The 20,892-nt window shown below is 48.9% G+C and overlaps 2 protein-coding genes across 2 annotated transcripts; one reads left to right on the forward strand and one right to left on the reverse strand.

The window, feature by feature from the left end:
• Positions 1 to 735: 735 nt before the first annotated feature.
• On the forward strand, positions 736 to 10,535 carry dag1 (dystroglycan 1). Its single transcript, XM_054785718.1, has 4 exons — positions 736 to 977; positions 4,470 to 4,897; positions 7,288 to 7,755; positions 7,829 to 10,535. Exons 2-4 carry the CDS (start codon positions 4,628 to 4,630, stop codon positions 9,653 to 9,655), a joined length of 2,565 nt encoding a protein of 854 aa, XP_054641693.1. The 5' UTR covers positions 736 to 977; positions 4,470 to 4,627; the 3' UTR covers positions 9,656 to 10,535.
• A 5,785-nt stretch (positions 10,536 to 16,320) lies between these two features.
• rbm15b (RNA binding motif protein 15B) lies at positions 16,321 to 20,754 on the reverse strand. Its single transcript, XM_054785751.1, has one exon. It carries the CDS (start codon positions 19,349 to 19,351, stop codon positions 17,027 to 17,029), a length of 2,325 nt encoding a protein of 774 aa, XP_054641726.1. The 5' UTR covers positions 19,352 to 20,754; the 3' UTR covers positions 16,321 to 17,026.
• Between the last annotated feature and the right edge of the window lie 138 nt (positions 20,755 to 20,892).

Raw genomic sequence — 20,892 nt, forward strand, 5'->3', positions numbered from 1 at the left:
ATCACTCGTGTAACACGGCACATGGTAGTGAAGTCTGTTTGCTGTGAATTATAGCCACCCCAGCTAGTCCACCAACAAGTCTCATGGTGATCTAGTATGTGTCTTGTCAGACAGTAGGGATGGTCAGGAAGTAAAACAACACGGCCATTCTGGACTTTCTTACAAAGAACATCAAGGACAGGAGGAGACGGAGGCCAGAAGGGAGGTTGTTAAACCTCAAAATAATGCTTGATAAGGTTTATACATTTGTTGATGTTCATAAAGTTTGTTATGTTATTTCTATTTCATATGTATAGATCATACATTTTCTATTTTTATAAACGTTGTATGATAGGAAACACTTATTATGAACAACATAATATAAGAACATATATGAGTAAGTATGGTTTCAATTCAGTGGGTGGAGACTGGCCAGGGAGTCCAATGCTAACATGCTAACATGTTCTTTCACCAGTTGAACAAGTGTCTGAAAATCAGTCGAAGCACGTCCACCTTAGTCGGGGCCTTTGGTGTCACGTGATGGCAGTGACGTCACACATGAGTTGCTCGCGATGAGGGCGCGTGCACGCAGGTGTGGCGACATCAGGACGACAAAAAGTAAGAGGAGCGAAAAAAAAATTGTGGGGTGTGTGTTGTGTGTGCGTGTGTGCGTGTGTGTGTGTGTGTGTGGGGGGGGGGGGGGGCGAACTGAAGCCTTCCCTCTCTGTGCCTGTGGCCCCGCCCTCCCCTCTAGCCCCGCCTCTTGTATGTAGACCTCCATTGTGGTCCACAGCAGACGTTCACGTCGCGAACCAGAAGGAAGACACGTCGCTTCGCGCCACCAACAAGCAGCCGAGCTGAGCTCAAGGTTCGATGCCGCCGCCCTGAGGCTCGGTACCGATCCACGTTGTGTTCAGGACCGCTTGGAGCGGTCGTCGTCGTTTTTTTCCTTCCAAGTTTGCAGCGGAGCAGCTTCGACAAGACGACCATTTACTGCGGTCAGTGTCAATGTGTGCGTGTGCGTGTGCGTGTCTTGCTGCAAGGAGAGCGAGCGAGAGTGCTAGTGTACGCGTACACACACGCTCCCCTTGGCGGGAATATTTCCATTCTCTTTCTCATTCTGGTGTCCTTACTTCTGTGCGCGAGCACGTCGGACCAGCAATCGGGTGTTTGTCGTGCAGTGTACGCGTGCGTGTGTTGCTAGCTGCGCGCTCGCGAGCTGAACAGGTGCATGTAGACACACACGGGGGGTCTTCATCGCTTGGGTTTATTTTTGGCGCCTGGTGGGGGGGCTAACTTGATGTGTGACCTCATTCCCAGCGCACGCGCGTGCCTGTAGAAGTGCCGTGCACGATCTTTTCCCCAGCTTGTCCTACACGTGCACACGGTCGTGGTGTGAGGATGAGGATGTTTACCGCTGTCAATACAGCTGAGCACACACGACCTTTGACCTCACACATTCGCTCCTGTCATTCAAGTGTAAAAATAAGTGAACCCGTTTGTGTCGGGGAGGCGAGTCTCTTCACAGGCGCGCACGAGGGGGTGGGAGGGTCATGATATGGACCACACAAGTCCAAAAAACCACAGGAGTGTGTTGGTGTCTTGTAACAACATGGGCGCTAGCAACATGGTGGTCCAGTAGGGATCTTTTGGGATCGTTGTTCGATGCCGGGCAGCCGCTGAACACGTGTGTTCGTTGTCCGAGAGGCGGGGCTCTCCCGGGACCACACGCCCTCATCTCACTTGAATGCCAACAGTTGTGCGGTCCACACACCTGATGTCCTAGCTCCGCCGCAGTGATGGACACACGCCCGTTCTGATTTGTTTATGTACAGGACGTAAAGTTGATGTGTCAGCATCATGTGACGTGTGCGGGTGTGTAAGAGAGAGAGGGGAGGTTGTGAAGGTGTTGATGTTTTCAGACGCTAACACAATGTTGGCAAGAGTTGTCCTCCAGTGGGACGGGTCTTCTGGTGTCCAGCAGCACGTTGAGGCCTGTTGAGGAATTCAGGGTTTCTGTGGTAACCACGGCAACCACCCCACCTTCAAAAGTACACTGCGTGTGTGTGGTGGGGGAGGAAGTAAGAGACGTGTACATGTTAAAAGTAACAGTTAAACATCAGCAACACACACACACACACACACACACACACACACACACCTTTGGCGAGTCTGAACGAGTGCAGCATTCCTTCAGGTAGTCATGTGACCACAGATGCTCACTGCTTTCACGCCCCCCTCCATGCCCACCATTCCTCTGGTCTCCCCCCCACACACACACACATTCCATTCATGTTGTTGCAGTGGCAGCCATGACGGATGAAACCATCAAATCAGCGCTAAATGACGCTAATGTTAATGCTAATGTTAGCATTGATTGTTGTCTTGTGTATTGATTCCATGAAGATTTCAACCAATCACGTGCACCCTGCAGTGTGTGTGTTTGTGTGTGTCTGTGTGTGATTGACTGGCAGCTGTCATGTTTTATAACACACATACACACACCTGCCGTCAGCTGTCTGTTTCACACACACACACACACACACACACACACACACACACACGTGTCCAGCTGCCAGTGTGTGTCTTTGCTGGTGGTCTTGTCTAACACACACACGCAAACATGAAGTGGTGTGTGTGGTCAGTACGGTGGACATGTGGAGGGGGCGTGTCCTCCACAAAGATAAGGAATGTTATTGGCGCTGAAAGATGTTTGCGTGAAACAAAGGTTGTGTTTTGGGAAAGGCAGGAGGTCTTCTCCCAACTGTGATCCTTGCACGGACAGGAAGGAGGAAGAAGTTACTTTGTGTCCTCTTCCAGCTGTCCAGGAAGGAGTGGCCGGAATGTTCCGAGGTCACCCTCATGATTCAGCCTCCTCTCCTCGTTTCCTTGCTTTGCCGCCTTGCTTCTCCTCCTCATGGATGGGTTGTCACTCAGGAGCTTGCCGCTTGCAAGGACACAGGAAGTGGTTTCATCGTTACTTCACCGTGTCATCTTCCCGCCTCCTAACCAGAGGAAGCTTTCAGGTGACTCTCCCCCCGCCACGCGTGCAGCCAATCGGGAGTTTAGTGACAGCATTTTCACATCTTGCTCGTCATCACGCAAATAATGCCTGTCAGTGGCCTCTAAATCATGTGACATCACTCCTCCCCCAGCAGCCGCCAGTGTTGTCATGGCGTGCGGCGCCCGGGGAGGTCCTTGAACGAGCCGGCGGCCTCTGGAGTGAAAGAAAAGACAAGCAGACGGGAATTCGCAGAGGAGAAATCAAAGACTTTACGCTGCGGCCATCTTGAGCGCTTTTTCATCTTGGAATTGTTCATCCACACCATTATTGTGCTTGTGCTACTTGACTTCCTATTTGCTACATCAACCTTTACATGTCTGTTAGCATTTTTATTAGAATGGCTAAGTTTTTAATATGTTTACTAGCATGGCTAACTTTACATGTCCGTTAGCATGTTTACTAGCACTGCTAACTTTTTAATATGTTAGCATTTTTACCAACATGGCTAACTTTACATGTCTGTTAGCGTGTTTATTAGCACAGCTAACTTTACACGTCTGTTAGCATGTTTACTAATACGGTTAACTTTTTAGTATGTTTAAATATGTTTATTAGCATTTTTACTGGCACGGCTAACTTTACATGTCTGTTAGCGTGTTTACTAAAACGGCTAACTTTTTAATATGTTTATTAGCATTTTTACTAGCATGGATAACTTTAGATGTTTGTTAGCATGTTTACTAGCACAGCAAAATTTACATGTCTGTTAACGTGTTTACTACAAGTAGTTACTAGTGTTTACGTTTTAATGGTTATTAGCATGTGGACTAGCATGTTGACTAGTTGAGCTATAATAATAATAATTTTAAAAAAACAAGCTGCGGTGCTTCCCAAGCAGCAGGGGGCGTTGTTGGAGATTCCAAGAAGAGTTTATCTGGGGGTTTCTGGAAGTGAGGCTAAAAGGTGGAACAGCAGGAAGGTTCAGAGCTTTGACTCCAAACAAAGCGTTGAGCACAGCGAGTGTGGGGGCGGAGCAACAAAGAAGCTTTGAGTGTTTTTGTTGTTGCCGGGAATTCCCGCAGTGATTGGTTGTCTGCGCCGGGCATCTGCTTGGATAAGAAAGTATCAGCAGGGATCCGTGGGGACTTTCTACCGTCTCCTCACCCACTGGTGGTGAGACACAGGGGGCGGGGCCTCCCTTGAAAGAGTGGCATGCATAACAAGTCACACACACAAGAGAAGCACGCATTCATCCGTGGAGCTTTGAGTGCTCGTTCTTTGTTTGCTAATCCACGTTCCATCCGGCCCCGCCCCCTCTCCACTTTCGCCTTTCACTTCCTGATCATTCAAAGAAAGGTCATTGTGGAAGTACTCAGGTTACTTTGTATCTCTGCAGCCATGTACGTGTGTGTGCGTGAAGTTGTGAACTATTGTCAGGTTTTGTGGCCAATCCTCTTCTTACCTGTTTGCGTGTTTTTCCGTACAGGAAGCGGCGGCCTGCACCTCCCTGTGAGGAGGGCAAAAGAAGTGGAGGAGGAGCATCTCTCCTGTTGCCGGTCAAGTGGGGGAGGAGCTTAAAGGAAGAGTGGGTGGGGTTTGCTCAGGGGTGTATGCCCCTCCCCTTTAAGCCCAGCATCCGTGAGAATGTTCCAGGGTGTCGGCATGGGAGGTGTCAGAATGAGCGCGCTCCTGCTAGGTCTGCTCCTGGTGGGCGCGCGAGGAGAAGATGGAGGAGGCGAGCTGGAGGCGTCCATGCATTCCTCGCTCCTCCTCCACTTCCAGGAAGTCACCTCAGACGACAACATGGCCGCCGCTCGGCAGCACTTTCCGGACTCCTCGACAGCAGTGGGCCGGCTCTTCCAGATGAACATGCCCGCCAAGATGGAGGACGCGTATGTTGGCCATGTGACGCAAGTGAGTCGCTAACACATACATGTCTCTTCTTTCCACTGACAGCTCACACGCTAACTTCACTACTCCTAATGTAGCTTCACTGCTCCTAAAGTAACTTTAATCCTAATGTAATGTTACTCCTAATGTAACTTTACTCCTAAAGTAACCGTAATCCTAAAATAACTACACTACACCGATTTAGTACTAAAGTAACTTCACTCCTCCAATTTACTCCTACAGTAACTTTAATCCTGAAGTAACTTTACTCCTAATGTAGCTTCACTACTTCTAAAGTAACTTTACTACTCCACTTTCCTAATGTAACTTTACTCCTAATGTAACTTTACTCCTAATGTAGCTTCACTGCTCCTAAAGTAACTTTACTACTCCACTTTCCTAAAGTAACTTTAATCCTAATGTAATGTTACTACTAATGTAACTTTACTCCTAAAGTAACTGTAATCCTAAAATAACTACACTACATCAATTTAGTGCGAAAGTAACTTCACTACCCCACTTTACTCCTAAAGTATATTTAATCCTGAAGCAACCTTACTCCTAAAGTAACTTTACTCTTAATGTAATCCTAATGTAACATTACTACTCCACTTTACCCTAATGTGACGTTACTCCTAAAATAATTTTAATCCTAATACTTCAGCCCTAAAGTAACTTCTCTACTAAACTTTACTCCTAAAGTAACTGTGATCCTAAATAACAACACGACTCCACTTTACTTCTTAAGTAACTTTACTGCTAAAGTAACTTCTGTACTAAACTTTATCCCTAGAGTAACGCTACTTCTAAAGTAATTTCTTTACTCAACTCTGTCCTCCGAAAGTATTTTTAATCCTGAAGTAACTATACTCTACTACATTTTATTGTTAATGTAACTTTAATGATAGAGTAACTTCACACTCAACTTTCCTCATAAGTAACTGTCCTCCTATAGTAACTTTAGTCCTAAAGTAACTTCACTACCCAACGTTAATCCTAAAGTAACTTTACCCCTAAACTTTACTCCTAAACTAACTGCACTACTCAGCTTTACTCCTCGAGTATCTGCCCTCCTAAAGTAACTTAAATCCTAAAATAACTTTACTCCTACTCTTTACTCTTTAATGTCACTTCCCTACTGAACTTTACTCCTAAACTAACTTTAATTCCAAAGTAAGTAGTTTTAATACTAAAGTAACTTTAATGCGAATGTAACTTTACCTCATAGTAACTTTAATATTAAAATAACGAATTCTAAGGTAATTTTGCACCCAAGGTAACCATTATCCCTAGAGTAACTGTAATCCTAAAGTAACCAATCCCAAAGTAAATTTACTGGTAAGGTAACTTTCCGTGGAAGAGGTAGTGAAGGTGTGCTCACCTGCACAGAGACAGGTGTGAGCGTGTCCAGGAAGGAGTTGTGTGATGCGAGTGTACGGCGATGGTGAAACATAACGTCATCTTGTTGCTAGGCAACATGCAGACACGTCACAGCAGCAGGAAGAACAGAGCGCTCGCTCGCTGTGATGGCGTTTGGCGGTCGGTGCGACTCGTCGCTGACCGTGAGCTAGCTGTCAGTGCGCGTAGTGGCGTGCGCGTGCATGTGACCGTAGAAGGCTTCAAACGTATGAATGGAATATAATTACATATTTAATTACATAGAAACACACCACTGTGACTCATGGCTTCTAGTGTGTGTGTGTGTGTGTGTGTGTGTGTGTGTGTGTGTGTGTGTGTGTGTGTTCATGTTCCGGCATGTGTCTGTGTGTGTTCAGTGTGCTTAAATGACGGTTGTCTGCGATGTCAGCGAGATGATGTCATCCGCACCTCCCTATCTCATGGAAACATTCGTCACATGCGCATGGGCGCACCATAAAGATGTTAACCCCCCCCCCCACACACACACACACACACACCCCGTGCCTCACATTTTCCACTGGAGACGCTCGACTAGGCCAGGAATCCCCTCCGCCCTCCCCTGTTCTATTTTCATCTCTTCCTTCCTTCCTTGTTTTCTTCCTTTCCTTCCTTCACACATCTTTTTATATATATATGTGTGTGTGTGTGTGTGTGTGTGTGTGTGTGTGTCCAGTGAGGTGATGGCGTTTGTGTAATGGCGTGTAAACGCCGTCTGGTGGCATTTCCCTTCTCTCATTGGCTGCTGCAGTGGTTGGCATTGATGAGCATTACGGAGTTGGTCACAAGGGGGCTCCACCCACCTCCCTGTCTTTGTCTTGTAATCAAAAATGGCGGCATGTGTCGGGTTTCCTCCCTCAGCCCGTCACCATCTTGATGTGTCGTTTAGTTAAAAGGAAGCAGGCTCATTTGCATAAAAGCCAGTCATTAACAGAAAGATGTAATAATGTTCTTGATGTTCCTCATGAACGTGACCTCAGCATTTTCTCACGTTTTAGATCTCTGAGTCGGGGAAGGATGTCCTCCCTGCCTGGCTGCACTGGGACGCCGCCCGCAGGACGCTGCAGGGTGTACCGCTGGATGAGGATAAAGGTGTTCATTACATCACGGTGACCCTGTCCAACCTCACCAAATCGTCAGCATCATCTTGGTCAGAGGTGTTCTCCATCGAGGTGCACCCTGAAGATCATTCGGAGGCCGACTTGCCTCAGACCACGTCCAACCAAGTCGCCACGGAACACGAACTGCCCTTGTTCACGTGCGGTGACGAGGAACCGGTCACCGTGTTGACAGTCATCCTGGATGCTGATTTGACCAAAATGAGCTCCCACCAGAGGGTGGCACTCTTGGACAACATGCGCAGCTTTTCGGGGATGGAGCTGCCCTTCATGAAGGTGCTTCCTGTGGTCAACAACCGGCTCTTTGACATGTCTGCTTTCATGGCGGGACCCGGGAACGCCAAAAAGGTGAGTCATGCCGTTGTGCGCCCTACGTTCTACCGGCAGAGCGTGTGCCTAATGAAGTGATGTGTCCCACCAGGTGGTGGAGAACGGTGCCCTGCTGTCGTGGAAGCTGGGTTGTTCGCTTGACCAGAGCACCGTTCCAAACATCGACAGCGTCCAAGGTCCGGCAAAGGCGGGCACCATGTCGGCGAAGTTGGGCTATCCCGTGGTGGGCTGGCACATTGCCAACAAGAAGCCCCACGTTGCCAAGCGTGTCAGGCGCCAATTAAACAACACCCCCACGCCGGTCCTGACTGTGCTTCCTCCAACCAGTGCCGCCGAACCTCCAGTGAGGATTGTCCCCACGTTGTCCTCCCCTTCAATCGCCACACCGACTGAAAGCTCGGTGCAGCCTGTTCGAGGGCCTGTCCCTCTACCGGGCAAGCCTACCATCCGAGTCCGTGACCCGATCAGCCACACGCCCACATTGGGCCCTCCGCAGCCAACCAGGGTGATGGCGACCACGAGCACTATCCCCATTGAGCCAACTGCAACCAGGCCCACCTACGTGGAAGCAACCGCCACACCTTCTACGCCCACCCGAAAGCCTACAAAGAAACCCAAAAGACCCAAAACCACGCCTGTGCCCAAAGAACCAAAGACATCCACTGCAAAGCCGTCCAGACGCACCACACCGTCTCCCGGTGTCCTCCCAGATCCCTACAATGAAAAACCAGTGTTGCGCAATCCCATCGACCAGGTCAACGCTCTAGTGGGCACCTACTTTGAGGTGAAGATCCCCTCAGACACCTTCTTCGACAAAGAAGACGGAACCACTGACAAGCTGCGTCTGAGCCTGAGGAAGAACCTCAATGAAGTGGTCGGTGAAGGTTCCTGGATCCAGTTCAACAGTACCAGCCAGCTTCTCTACGGCCTTCCCGATGTGCAGAACGCAGGAAAACACGAATACTTCATGCAAGCCACAGACAGAGGTGGACTGAACGTCATCGACGCTATTGAGGTCCGCGTCAACCGCTGGCCCGCTAACGATAAATCTCCTGTTGTCTTCACGGCCCGACTGGAAGGAGAACCACGCTCAGTCACCCACGACATCCACAGGAAGATCCTGCTGGTCAGGAAGTTGGCGTATGCTTTGGGAGACCGGAACAGCAGCATGGTGAGCCTGAGGAACATCAGCAAAGGTTCTATCCAGGTGGAGTGGACTAACAGCAGCCTGCCACAGCATCCCTGTCCCAAGGAGCAGATTATGACCATGAGCAGGATGCTTGCAGACGCCGATGGAAGACCCTCACAAACCTTCCAGAATTCCATGGAGCCGGAATTTCGACCTCTGGGCGTCACAGTGAAGGGAAGGTCGAGTTGCAGGACGTTCTCCTTCATCCCCCCGGGAGAGATGGACATTCCGGAACCTCCGGCAGTCACGCCGGCTCTGGGAACCGGGCGGCAGAGTACCGATGATGTCTACCTCCACACGGTCATTCCTGCCGTGGTGGTGGCGGCCATCCTGTTGATAGCGGGAATCATGGCCATGATCTGTTACAGGAAGAAGCGGAAAGGCAAGCTGACTCTGGAGGATCAGGCCACCTTCATCAAGAAAGGTGTTCCAATTATCTTTGCCGACGAGCTGGATGACTCCAAACCGCCGGCCTCTTCCAGTGCGCCCTTGATCCTCCAGGAGGAGAAGCCTCCTCTGCCGCCTCCCGAGTACCCCAATGTGGCCACGCCAGAGACCGCGCCCCTAAACCGGGAATTGCTGGGGGAGTACACGGCACTCCGGGACGAGGACCCCAATGCGCCTCCTTATCAGCCGCCACCGCCCTTCACCACGCCCATGGAGGGCAAAGGCTCCCGGCCCAAGAACATGACTCCCTACAGATCGCCTCCGCCCTACGTGCCCCCCTAAGACCTGTTTGGCTCCGCCCCTTGCTGCTCACGCTGCTTCCTGGTCTTCTTCACCGTCTGGACTTTTCTGCGGCCGGACATACAAGGTGCTAATGGTCAACACCGCTATGGGGTTTGCCTTTCTAGTGGGGAGGGGGGAGGGGCGGGATTTGGAAGCTTGGACGGACTTCTGTTTTAGCGGTCGCTGAGCGGCTAAAGACGCACGTGACCTTTGACCACAACACGTGGTCGCAAGTGCCGAGCGAGAAACGTGCGCTCCAGTTGTGGTGACTTATTCGGGGGGGGGGGTTCCTTCTCTTTTCTTCATTGAGATTTTTCTTTTTTTCATGACAGCGTCGTTTTCCTAACAACTTTTACATTTCTCCGTCTTTTGGATAACACAAGGACTGTGTGTGTGCATGTGTGCGTGCGTGTGTGATCACAGTTGACAACAAGCTGGTTGTCATGTTTAAACATGGGGGGGTTTAAATCGGCCTGCAGGGGGTTTTGTGTGAAGCAATAAATGACGTCTGATATGCAGGAATGAATGAATGATTGATTGATTATGAAGGTGCTCCAATCATGTCAGCAAACAAGGCAAAAGTCTCTGCAGGTTATTTGGATTGAGATTATTTTTCTACGTAAGGAGGATGAGGTCGCTGATGTCACAAGGAAAGAATCTTCTAGAACTTTTTTAATCCACTTTTGATACTTTGTCAAAGTGATGACGACTAAATGAATAATAATAATAATCGCTAGAAGCTAGAAGTTGCGTTGATGCGTTTCATGTGTGTGCCTTTGCATTTATCTTTGCTCATACTTGTACTTTTATTTTGACATGACTGACGTTTGACTGGCTAATGAGCTTCTTTTGCTTTCCGTAATAAAACCACGTGGTACGACGTCGTCATCTTCGTCTCGTCCTTGTTCACTGTTGTCTTTTGGCATTTTTCAGTTGCTTCTGATCCACTATTGATCGTCCTGATTGATCCTGTCACTTCTCTCCTCAAGATGCTGCACTCGCACGTATTATTCATAATAAATCATTCATAGTTAATTCATAATAATTGTTAATACTAATAAATCCATGTGGTCATTATTAATATTGATAATAGTGTTAATCTTAGTAATAAAACAATATAGACAGCCATTAATATTGTTCATATGAATTAATTATGAATATTGTTAATAGTACTATGATTATGAATAATAAACCTATGGATGTGGTCATCATGGTTAGTATGATGTTCTGCTGCTTGCTCAGAAGGTGCTTTGGGTCCCGTGGAAAGACCCGGAGAGAGCGGAGGCGAATCAAACAGGAAGTAGTTTTAATGAAGCCCTCCCATCACGCCGTGGGTGCCGCCATCACGTTTAATGAGAGAAGAAAGGTCACATGTGACCACTCTGATGCCCGCCATCTCTGACTTTGCCGTCATTCAAGGTTGGCATGATGAGATAAACAGGATGTGGGGACATGTCATGTGACTTTTGGCGCCTCAGCCGTCACAGTTTCTCTTGGAAGGGGGCGATGTAAACATGCAGATGAGGATGCAAGTCACCATGGAAAAAGCAGAAGGACGCGCCATCGGGTCAAACGGCGGCATGTTCACTTCCACAAAAACAAAGACCACATGACCACATGGCAGCCGCCTGGCCTTTGCGCTCAACATTCCTAAAGAATCCCAGCGCCACGCCCACCATCCAGTGGGCACCGTTCTGTCGTCGTCGTCACAGAAACGGACAACAAACACCGCTTTCATCTTTCCTCCTCCTCATCGGCATAGGCTCTGCACACTTGGCGTCCGAGACAAAGCGGCGATGGAAAAAAACACAAAGCTTCCTTTGGAACGTCACTTGACCTTTGCTGGGAATGACGGAGGCGAGAAGAATGTGCTCCAGTAATATCAATAATATCCACAATGTATCAATGTCATGCGCATCCACCTCGCAATCCACCTGCTGCTGAACTCAGCATCCCAGCACCAAAACCTTGTCCAGGTAAACGTGGAACGGGTTAGGATAGAAAGCAACAGTTAGTCTCCACGTGATGAAGGCTGTCATGGCACACCTCCGTTATGGTATACTAGTATAGTAGTATACAGTATATATACTGCTAAAAAAATTAGAGGAACACTTCAAAAACACATCAGATCTAAACTGGGGGAAAAATGATCTTGGATATCTTTCCTGATAATAAGTTGGTGATGTATTAGTAAAAAAAAATTATGCCACATAATTTGATAGAAATGAAAATGATCACCCTATAGAGGGGGGAAATCAAAGACACCCCAAAAATGAAAGTGAAAAAATGATGCAGCAGACTGGTCCATTTTGCTAAAATGTCATTGTAGCAACTCAAAATGATTCTCGGTAGTTTGTGTGGCCCCCACGTGCTTGTAAACATGCCTGACAACGTCGGGGCATGCTCCTAATGAGACTACGGATGGTGTCCTGGGGGATCTCCTCCCAGATCTGGACCAGGGCATCCATGAGCTCCTGGACAGTCTGAGGAGCAACCTGGCGGCGCCGGATGGACCTAAACATAATGTCCCAGAGGTGTTCTATTGGGTTTAGGTCAGGTGAACGTGGGGGCCAGTCAATGGTATCAATTTCTTCATCCTCCAGGAACTACCTGCATACATTAGCCACATGAAGTCGGGCATTGTCGTGGACCAGGAGGAACCCAGGTCCCACTGCACCAGCGTAGGTTCTGACAATGGGTCCAAGGATTTCATCCCGGTACCTAATAGCAGTCAGGGTGCCGTTATCTAACCTGTAGAGGTCTGTGCGTCCTTCCAGGGATATGCCTCCCCAGACCATCACTGACCCACCACCAAACCGGTCATGCTGAATGATGTTGCAGGCAGCATAACGTTCTCCACGGCATCTCCAGACCCTTTCATGTCTGTCGCATGTGCTCAGGTTGAACTTGCTCTCATCAGGGAGGAGCACAGGGCACCAGTGGTGTAGTTGCCAATTCTGGTGGTCTATGGCAAATGCCAATCGAGCTCTACGGTGCTGGGCAGGGAGCACAGGGCCCACTACAGGACGTCGGGCCCTCAGGCCACCCTCATGGAGCCTATTTCTGATTGTTTGGTCAGAAACATTCACACCAGTGGCCTGCTGGAGGTCATTTTGTAGGGCTCTGGCAGTGCTCATCCTGTTCCTCCTTGCACAAAGGAGCAGATACCGATCCTGCTGAGGGTTGAAGGGCCTTCTACGGCCCTGTCCAGCTCTCCTGGAGTAACTACCTGTCTCCTGGAATCTCCTCCATGCATCCAGGTACCGCAGTGATGCCCTGGAGGAGATCCCCCAGGACACCATCCGTAGTCTCATTAGGAGCATGCCCCGACGTTGTCAGGCATGCGTACAAGCACGTGGGGGCCACACAAACTACTGAGAATCATTTTGAGTTGCTACAATGACATTTTAGCTAAATGGACCAGTCTGCTGCATCATTTTTTCACTTTCATTTTTGGGGTGTCTTTGATTTCCCCCCTCTATAGGGTGATCATTTTCATTTCTATCAAATGATGTGGCATCATTTTGTTACTAATACATCACCCACTTATTATCAGGAAAGATATTCAAGATCATTTTTCCCCCAGTTTAGATCTGATGTGTTTTCCAAGTGTTCCTCTAATTTTTTTGAGCTGTATATAGTATACTACTATACATACTAGTTATGGAACTATGTGGCCTTTTCTAAATGTTTCAGAGCATCAAAGATTTAAATATATTCAATGACAACACAACTGAACACAAATGAAGCTTTTTATTATTAAGGCAGAAAAAAATCCAAACCTAAATGGGCCTGTGTGAAAAAGTGCAAGAGGTCACAAAAGACCCCACAACAAGATCAAAAGAACTGCAGACTTCACTTGCCGCAGTCAAGGTCAGTGTTGATGACTCCACTATAAGAAAGACACTGGGCAAAAACGGCCTGCATGGCAGAGTAACAACACGTAAACCACTGATGAACAAAAAGAACATTAAGGCACATCTCAGTTTTGCCAGAAAACATCTTGATGATCCCCAAGACCTTTGGGAAAATACTCTGTGGTCTGACGAGACAAAAGTTGAACTTTTTGGAAGGTGTGTGTCCCATTTCATCTGGGGTAAAAGTAACACTGCATTTAAAAAAAGGTGTCATAGCAACAGTAAAATATAGTGGTGGTAGTGTGATGGTCTGGGGCTGTTTTGCTGCTTCAGGACCTGGAAGACTTGCTTTGAAAAATGGAGCCATTAATTCTGCTGTCTACCAAAAAACAATGATCCAAAACACACCAGCAAGTCCACCTCTGAATGGCTGAAGAAAAACAAAATGAAGACTTTGGAGTGGCCTAGTCCAAGTCCTGACCTGAATCCTATTGGGATGCTGTGGCATGACCTTAAAAAGGCGCCTCATGCTGGAATTCTGCAAAGATGAGTGGGCCAAAATTCCTCCACAGCGCTGTAAGAGACTCACTGCAAGTTATCACAAACGCTGCTAAGGGTGGCCCAGCCAGTTATTGGGTTCACACAGGACCATGTAGGTTGGGATTTTTTTTCTCCCTTAATCACAAAAAGTTTCATTTAAAAACGGCATTTTGTGTTCAGTTGTGTTGTCGTTGATAATACTGTATTTAAACCTATTTGATGATCTGAAACATTTAAGTGTGACAAACATGAAAAAAAATCAGGAAGGGGTAAAACACTGTTTCACACTACTCTATACATACACGTATGTACGTGAATGCGCTTTTTACGAACGCCCGTTAAATTTACAAACATGTTTCATTCAGTTTCATGTATTTCTTTGCAGAGTATCGGATCGGTGTCGCCGATACCAGTCTGACTTTTACTCTGTATCAGACCGGAAACAAAATCACTTGTAACAAAAGCACTTCGCTAACAGCGACGTCATGGGCGTCTTAATTAATTTTTAGCTCTCCGCGTTTTGCATGCACGCCGAGATCTGCATGCAGGTCGCGGGAGCGCGCACGCCCAGTTAAAAACTGTGAGACGCCGTGCTATTTTTACTTCATGATAATGAAGCGACGATACTTTTGTCGGCTTTATCAGTAACTATAAAACACCCAAAGCACACAAAATATGAAAGCTTGGATTTCTTCTCTTTAAATTTGTTGTATATGGCAAAGCATTTGATTCGGGCATACCCAGAAATGCGTTGAGAAGAGCAGGTTAGACTTTCGCAATGTAATTCGAAACACAGTTGTTCCCCTGTTTATTTATTTCTGTACAACAAATGACAAATATGAAATGTACAAGTAAATACCTGTTCAGTGTATGGTCAGCACCCGGTGAACTTTTATTGCATTACAAATTAAACGAAGGGACTGTGACCAAAAAGAGACGTTTACAGACAGTGAATAAGGCGTGATGCAACAGTCGCCATCAACTGTTCTTTTCGCTGGGCTGGGCTAACAGACCAGTGCCTTTGTGTAAAATTAAAAATAAAAGTGTTTCACTTGATCATAATTTCACCCAAAAATGTCCCAAAAAGGAAATAGGGTGCATGCAGTATCCGGCAGCGTGGATTTTGGACCTGCCGAGATTTGCATGCACCCCTATTTGGACTAAGATAACTTCTGCATGCATGTAATTCACGTGAATTGTTTTAAAAACACACATCACTGATGTGGTTGGCATAATTTCACCTAAAAATGTCCCAAACAGAGCAAATAGAGGTGCATGCATTGTTCGGCAGGGCGGATTTTGCCTCTGCCGAGATTGGCATGCGCCCTTTGCACCCCTGCTGATCCCTAACGTGCAATTCTCCACTAAACCGATAGGGGCAGCGTTTTCCTGAGCGTGAGCCACCACAACTCTCTTTAGTATTTGACCAGCTGGCTTCCGGTTTAGTAAACAATAGTAAACAATGGCGACATCAACAAAACACGAACGTAATGTAACGCCCTGTTGGTGTTGTTCTGAATTCTTGCGTTCGTGAATGCACCACGCTGCTGCTGTGTACTTTGGCCGCCATCTCTGAAACACATTTACGCTAGACCGTCACAGACTAAATATGTGATTATTCGATAAATATTTGAAGAAACAAAATGTCAACTGTACCTTTCACAGGTGCACGCGTGATTTTACGGGGCTGACACTCACCTTTTGAGTATACAGTGGAAATACAAGTCATCGTTGAATGTTCGTGTGGTCACATCGCGCCCTCTGCTGGCCGCCGTCAATAAAACCACATTAAATGATTTGTAGTTGTCACGTGACTGAATTGCTTGAAATGAAGGCGTATGGCTAAAAAGTGCTCAAGTGTGTATAAGAACCACGAGACCACCCAGACCAGAGTCAATAACTCTAATTTCCATTAGTGTTAGTGAACTGAAACTGTGTGACGCACCGTCACTTTGCGCAACTCCTACCGCTGATGTAAATATCACATCGGACAAATATGGAATTCCCTCCCTTCATTATGGCTGCAAAGGCCCAAAAATAGAGCTAAGCTTATTAAATTTGAGTACAGTTATATGCAGTTTGCTTTTATGACCCACAATGTGTCACGTGACTTCAGGTGCTTGCACAAGAATCCCTGTAGCGAAGACCGCTTCAACACTAAAAGCTTCACTTCACTACCACTCATTTTACTGATATTAACTTGATGTCAAAGTTGAACCAGATAAGCTTTGAAGCTTTCAACTGCTTTTAACTCAAAGTGACTTCATTCGGATTCCCGTCCGTCTTCTTATGCTTCATTCTCGAGAAAATTGAACTTCTTACTTAAAAATCGCAATTTCACGTCATTTCTATGGCATCTGCTACACATGGCACAAGGTTTGTCTGTTAATCAGCATGAGGATTTTCAGGGGTCCTTGTAAAATGTTGTTTCCCGTAAGGGGTCCATGCTCCCAGTTTGATACCCCCTGACGGAGAACACATCACTGTGCAAAACCCCCCCACAATAACTCTACAGGTTAAAAACGCCTTTCATGAACGTAAATATTTTAATGCTATCATTTGCTGTTCCTCTTTAGCATGTGGACTAATGGCGTAATGTTTATGTTGAATGTTTGTGTGGACTAGCAGTGTTGCGGTGCAACAGCATCACCTGTGGTAAAAAGTGAAACTGACGGCGGGGTTGGAGTAAAGAGTTCTTTACGTGACAACTGTTAAAAACAAATACATCAAAACATAGTTTGTCCATTAAAAAGGTTACCATGGAAACAGCACATTTTCATCTCAGGTGTGACGTGACACATTTCTACAGCATGTAGGGGTGGAAATAAAAGTTTGTTAGCGTTAAAAAAACCCACATAAAATGTCCTCATGTTCATTAGGACGCCGTCATGATGATGTAGTGTTTTACGATGGCAAGAAGCCCACAATATGTTGGAAGTCATTTCATTAGGAACACATGGACTTCCTACTGAGGTCAATTAGTGTCGTTAACAATGACAACCACCATGTGTTCCTCATCCAGACGGGTCGCCGCCCTCTTGGCCGCCTGCAGGAATTGCACAGAGAAGTCTCCCGGTGGGAAAGCGTACAACATGGCGCTCGGGCCTCCCTCCTTGGCGGGGGGCAGGCTGACCACGCCAGCCGCTTCTTTGTTGCGCAGGTAGGCCACCAGGTGGCGCAGCAGGCGCACCTGAAGCCCCGCCTCGGGTGCAGGAGCTTGACGGTCCACAGGTCCCTGGAGAGCGAGCAGGACGGCGAACCCGTCGGGCCGGCCCAATTTGACACGCCGTGACACCTCGTCCAGGCGGCTCTGATCCATGCGAAGGCGCTGGGCGATCTTTAGCTGCTCCCGGTTGTGCCGCATGACACCAGCGAAGAACGAGGCTCCGCCCTCCAGCAGGAAGAGCTCCGTAGGGAAGCTGCTGTTTTTCAGAGCAAAGAAGCCACGCCACGACTTGGACAGTGTCGACCGGGCGAACTCAGACAGCGAGCCAGGACACGAGGAGGGCGCGTTGGTAGGGAGGGGTGGAGACAGGGTGGTGGGGGCGTGGTGGTTGTCCACCTGCTCGGCAGAAGCCCGTTTGCTGTGGTGGCGAGTGGGCGGAGATTCTGACTCCTTGGGGGCTGAGCGACCCACACCGCCATCAGGGGAGTGGTCTCGTGGTTCCGTCGTTGAGTCCGGGGCTCGAACCCGTGCTCTGTCCGGGCTGGCGTCGGGCGATGTGCGAGCTCTGGCCCTCCCCTTCTCGCGCTCGGCCGATAGACTGTGGCTCCGCCTCCGACCTCGCCTTTCCTCACGCTCCTTCAGCCAGCGCTCCCGGCTTCGGCTGCGGCTCCGCCCCCCTCTGGCACTCCTCCCGAAGGCCTCTACTCCGCCAACTCTCCTGTCTGGGCCGCGTGGGGGGCTGGCAGCGAAGTCTCTCTCCAGCAGGGTGCGTTCTCGCTCCCTCTGGGAGGGGAGGCTGTGGGAGGGTGGGGACACTCTGGCTCCACCCCTCAGCTCACGCTCCAGGCTGCGATGCCGTCCGTACGCCTCCCCGAGGAGGTCGTAGGGTGGCAGGAGCTGGACGGGTTGCTGGTAGCTGGGAGGAAAGGGGCGAGCGGGACTTTCCTCCACTTTGGCAAAGTCTACTCGCAGGCGGCGCTCGGGACCGCCCAGAGGAAAGCCCCTCATCTGCGTGCACGCCGCCTGAGCCGCGTCCAAACTCTCGTACTGTATGTACGCAAAGGTGTCGCCCTTCACGTAGTCGATGTTCCTGATGCTTCCGAAGCGGTCAAACTCTCGTGCCAGGGCGGCTAGCGAGTTAGCCGGGCCGAGGCCGCCCACCCAGAGGCGCGTAGTGGGGTTGGCCTTGCCATAGCCGATCTTTATGGGGTTGCCACAGATCAGCCGGCCCTGCATGGCCACTTTGGCCCGGTGGGCCATGTCCAGGTTCTGGAACTTGACGAAAGCATAGGCTCCGCCCTGCCCGCGAGCGGGACGCTTGATGACCACGTCCTCGATGACACCGTACTTGTCAAAGCCTCGCCTCAGCTCAGCCTCAGTCACGCCACCGTCCAGGTTCCCGATGAAGAGGTTGCTGGTGGCCCGCTGGTCGTCCTCTGGCTTCAAGTCGTCCAGCAGTGGTGCCGGGGGGAAGCCGTAAGGCCGGCCCCTCTCATCCAGCATGCCGTAGTAGTCGAGGAGCCTTTCGCGGCTCAGACTCTCCAGGGCGTAGTGGCGGGCTCGGAGCTCACGGAGGCTGAGTGTGGGTCCGGGCGGGGAGAGCGATCTCTGTCGGTACGCCAAGTAAGTGACGTCAGGGGGTGTCACACTCCGCCTCCTGACGTACACAGGTTCGATTTTGAGCTGCCTCTCTCCCAGAACCAACCTGGATGACTTGGCGTGCCGGGCCTCCTTAGCGTCCTCTGGGTGCCGGAAGTTCACGTAGGCAATGCGGCCCAGTTCGGGTGTGTGCGACAGTTTGACGCTGACGTCACCGAACTTTTTGAACTCGTGAAAGAGCGCGTCCTCCACGTCCTCGTCCGGGACCTGCTGGCCCAGGTTACTGATGAGCAGCGTTTTGTAGTCCCGCGCGGGGGTGGTTCGGCCCAGCACGCTGACGTCGTGCCGCGGATGAAGAGGCTTGTCGCGCTCCCTGCTCCTACTGCGCCGTCGATGGCCACGGCTGTCGGCAAGCAGCAGAGCAAGCGGAGGCGGCGGGGGAAGCTCCTCTCGGCGGCCGCTCTCCCGGTCTCTCTCCCGGAGCCGCCGAGCGGCGGCCCTAGCCGGACTCTCCCTGGCGGCCTGCCGCTTCATGTCGGTGCGGGGATGGAGCTCCGACTTCAGCTCGGGGGGGGGGGCAGTAGCGGCGACAGGAATCCTAGCTGGAGAGCGACGTCCGGCGGTGTTAGCCCGAACCAGGTTAAGAGAGACGGTTTTACTGCAGCGACACTTCCGGCCCGAAGCGCCGAGGCTAGTTCAAACATTGAAAGAAAATCCGAAAGCTGCTTGAAAACAGCTCAGCGTCGGAGGAGCTGCGCTCTGGGCGCCATCTTGGACAATAGGAATGTGCGCTTTCTCCTGGAAGGCGGAGTCAGCGCTGACGTCGTGACGTCACTACGTAAAGGCTTTTCGTCAGCGTATAATAAGGGATTTATTTTGAATAAATAAAATAAATGAATAAAATGACTAAAAGTTAAATTCAGTTATTACTGATACATTATTCAATTCAGCTTGAACATTTCACATATAAACTGGATGCTACATTTGGAAGCATAGACGAATTTACCAATAGTAAATCTTTTTATTTCACATATGAACATCATGAGATGTAGCAAAGCTTTCCATGCGTTCCAAATGTGTTCCAGCAGTAGGAAGTTCAGTCATGTTCATCTGTGAAACAAACTTTTATCAAACTGCATATCAAAACATATAACACGTTTTCAAATAGAATTGCCCAGCTTCCCAAACCCCTAAGTCAAAATGACAGCCTAAGATCGGTCATGTCTGCGCCAGCAAGCTCACTAACAAATATGCTGCATCCCAGGAAATTGGAACGACTACATTTTCCAACTGCGACCGGGAAAAGTGCATTGGAACGCCGCTCAAAAGTTGGGCGTTCCTGCTCATGAAACTCAGGGCAGATGGCATGAAAAATGTACAGCTCCTTAATGGGGAAAGTGTGTTCAAATTTTTGACTGTTAGTACACACGACTTTGTATTTATGGGTCATACTCATTCCCAAACTTTTGGAGGCGAGTGTATAACTTATGTGCACACTTATCGTATAAACTTACTAGATTTTACCATATGGACTTGAATTCACCTCTACTGCTCAACACCACACTTATTGATGTAGTGGACGTTTTTGTTCTTCTGCCAACAGTCTGGAATGCAGCATTGGTCCTGACGCCACACCCTCCAGCTAACTGCTCACTAGTCAGTACTAGTTAAAATAACTTACATATTTATTCAGTCCCATTACTGGACACTAGAAGCATTCCCAAAGGCTTACTTGATGCTACGATAAGCTGATGATGTCATCACGTCATGTCAACATGTGAGGTGGGAAATGTTTGTATACATTTAAACACGCACAAAAAAAAAAAAAGGTTCGATGCGGATCTAAACATTTAGTCACAAACTGAGAATGTCATGGCAGTGAGAACAGCCTCAACAGGGGAGGGGCGGAGTCAGGTCTCCACGTGGAAGGTGACAGAATGAGTCACATGGTCATGGAGATTGTGGGTAAGACGCACCTGGCCGTGGTCCAATAGGAATGAAAGGGGAACGCCATCTTCTGAAAGACCACCTTGGAATCGTGTATTTGTGTGTCTGTGTCTGTGTGCGTGTTTGTG

This window comes from Dunckerocampus dactyliophorus, chromosome 8, assembly GCF_027744805.1.
Source record: "Dunckerocampus dactyliophorus isolate RoL2022-P2 chromosome 8, RoL_Ddac_1.1, whole genome shotgun sequence".
Taxonomy (NCBI): domain Eukaryota; kingdom Metazoa; phylum Chordata; class Actinopteri; order Syngnathiformes; family Syngnathidae; genus Dunckerocampus; species Dunckerocampus dactyliophorus.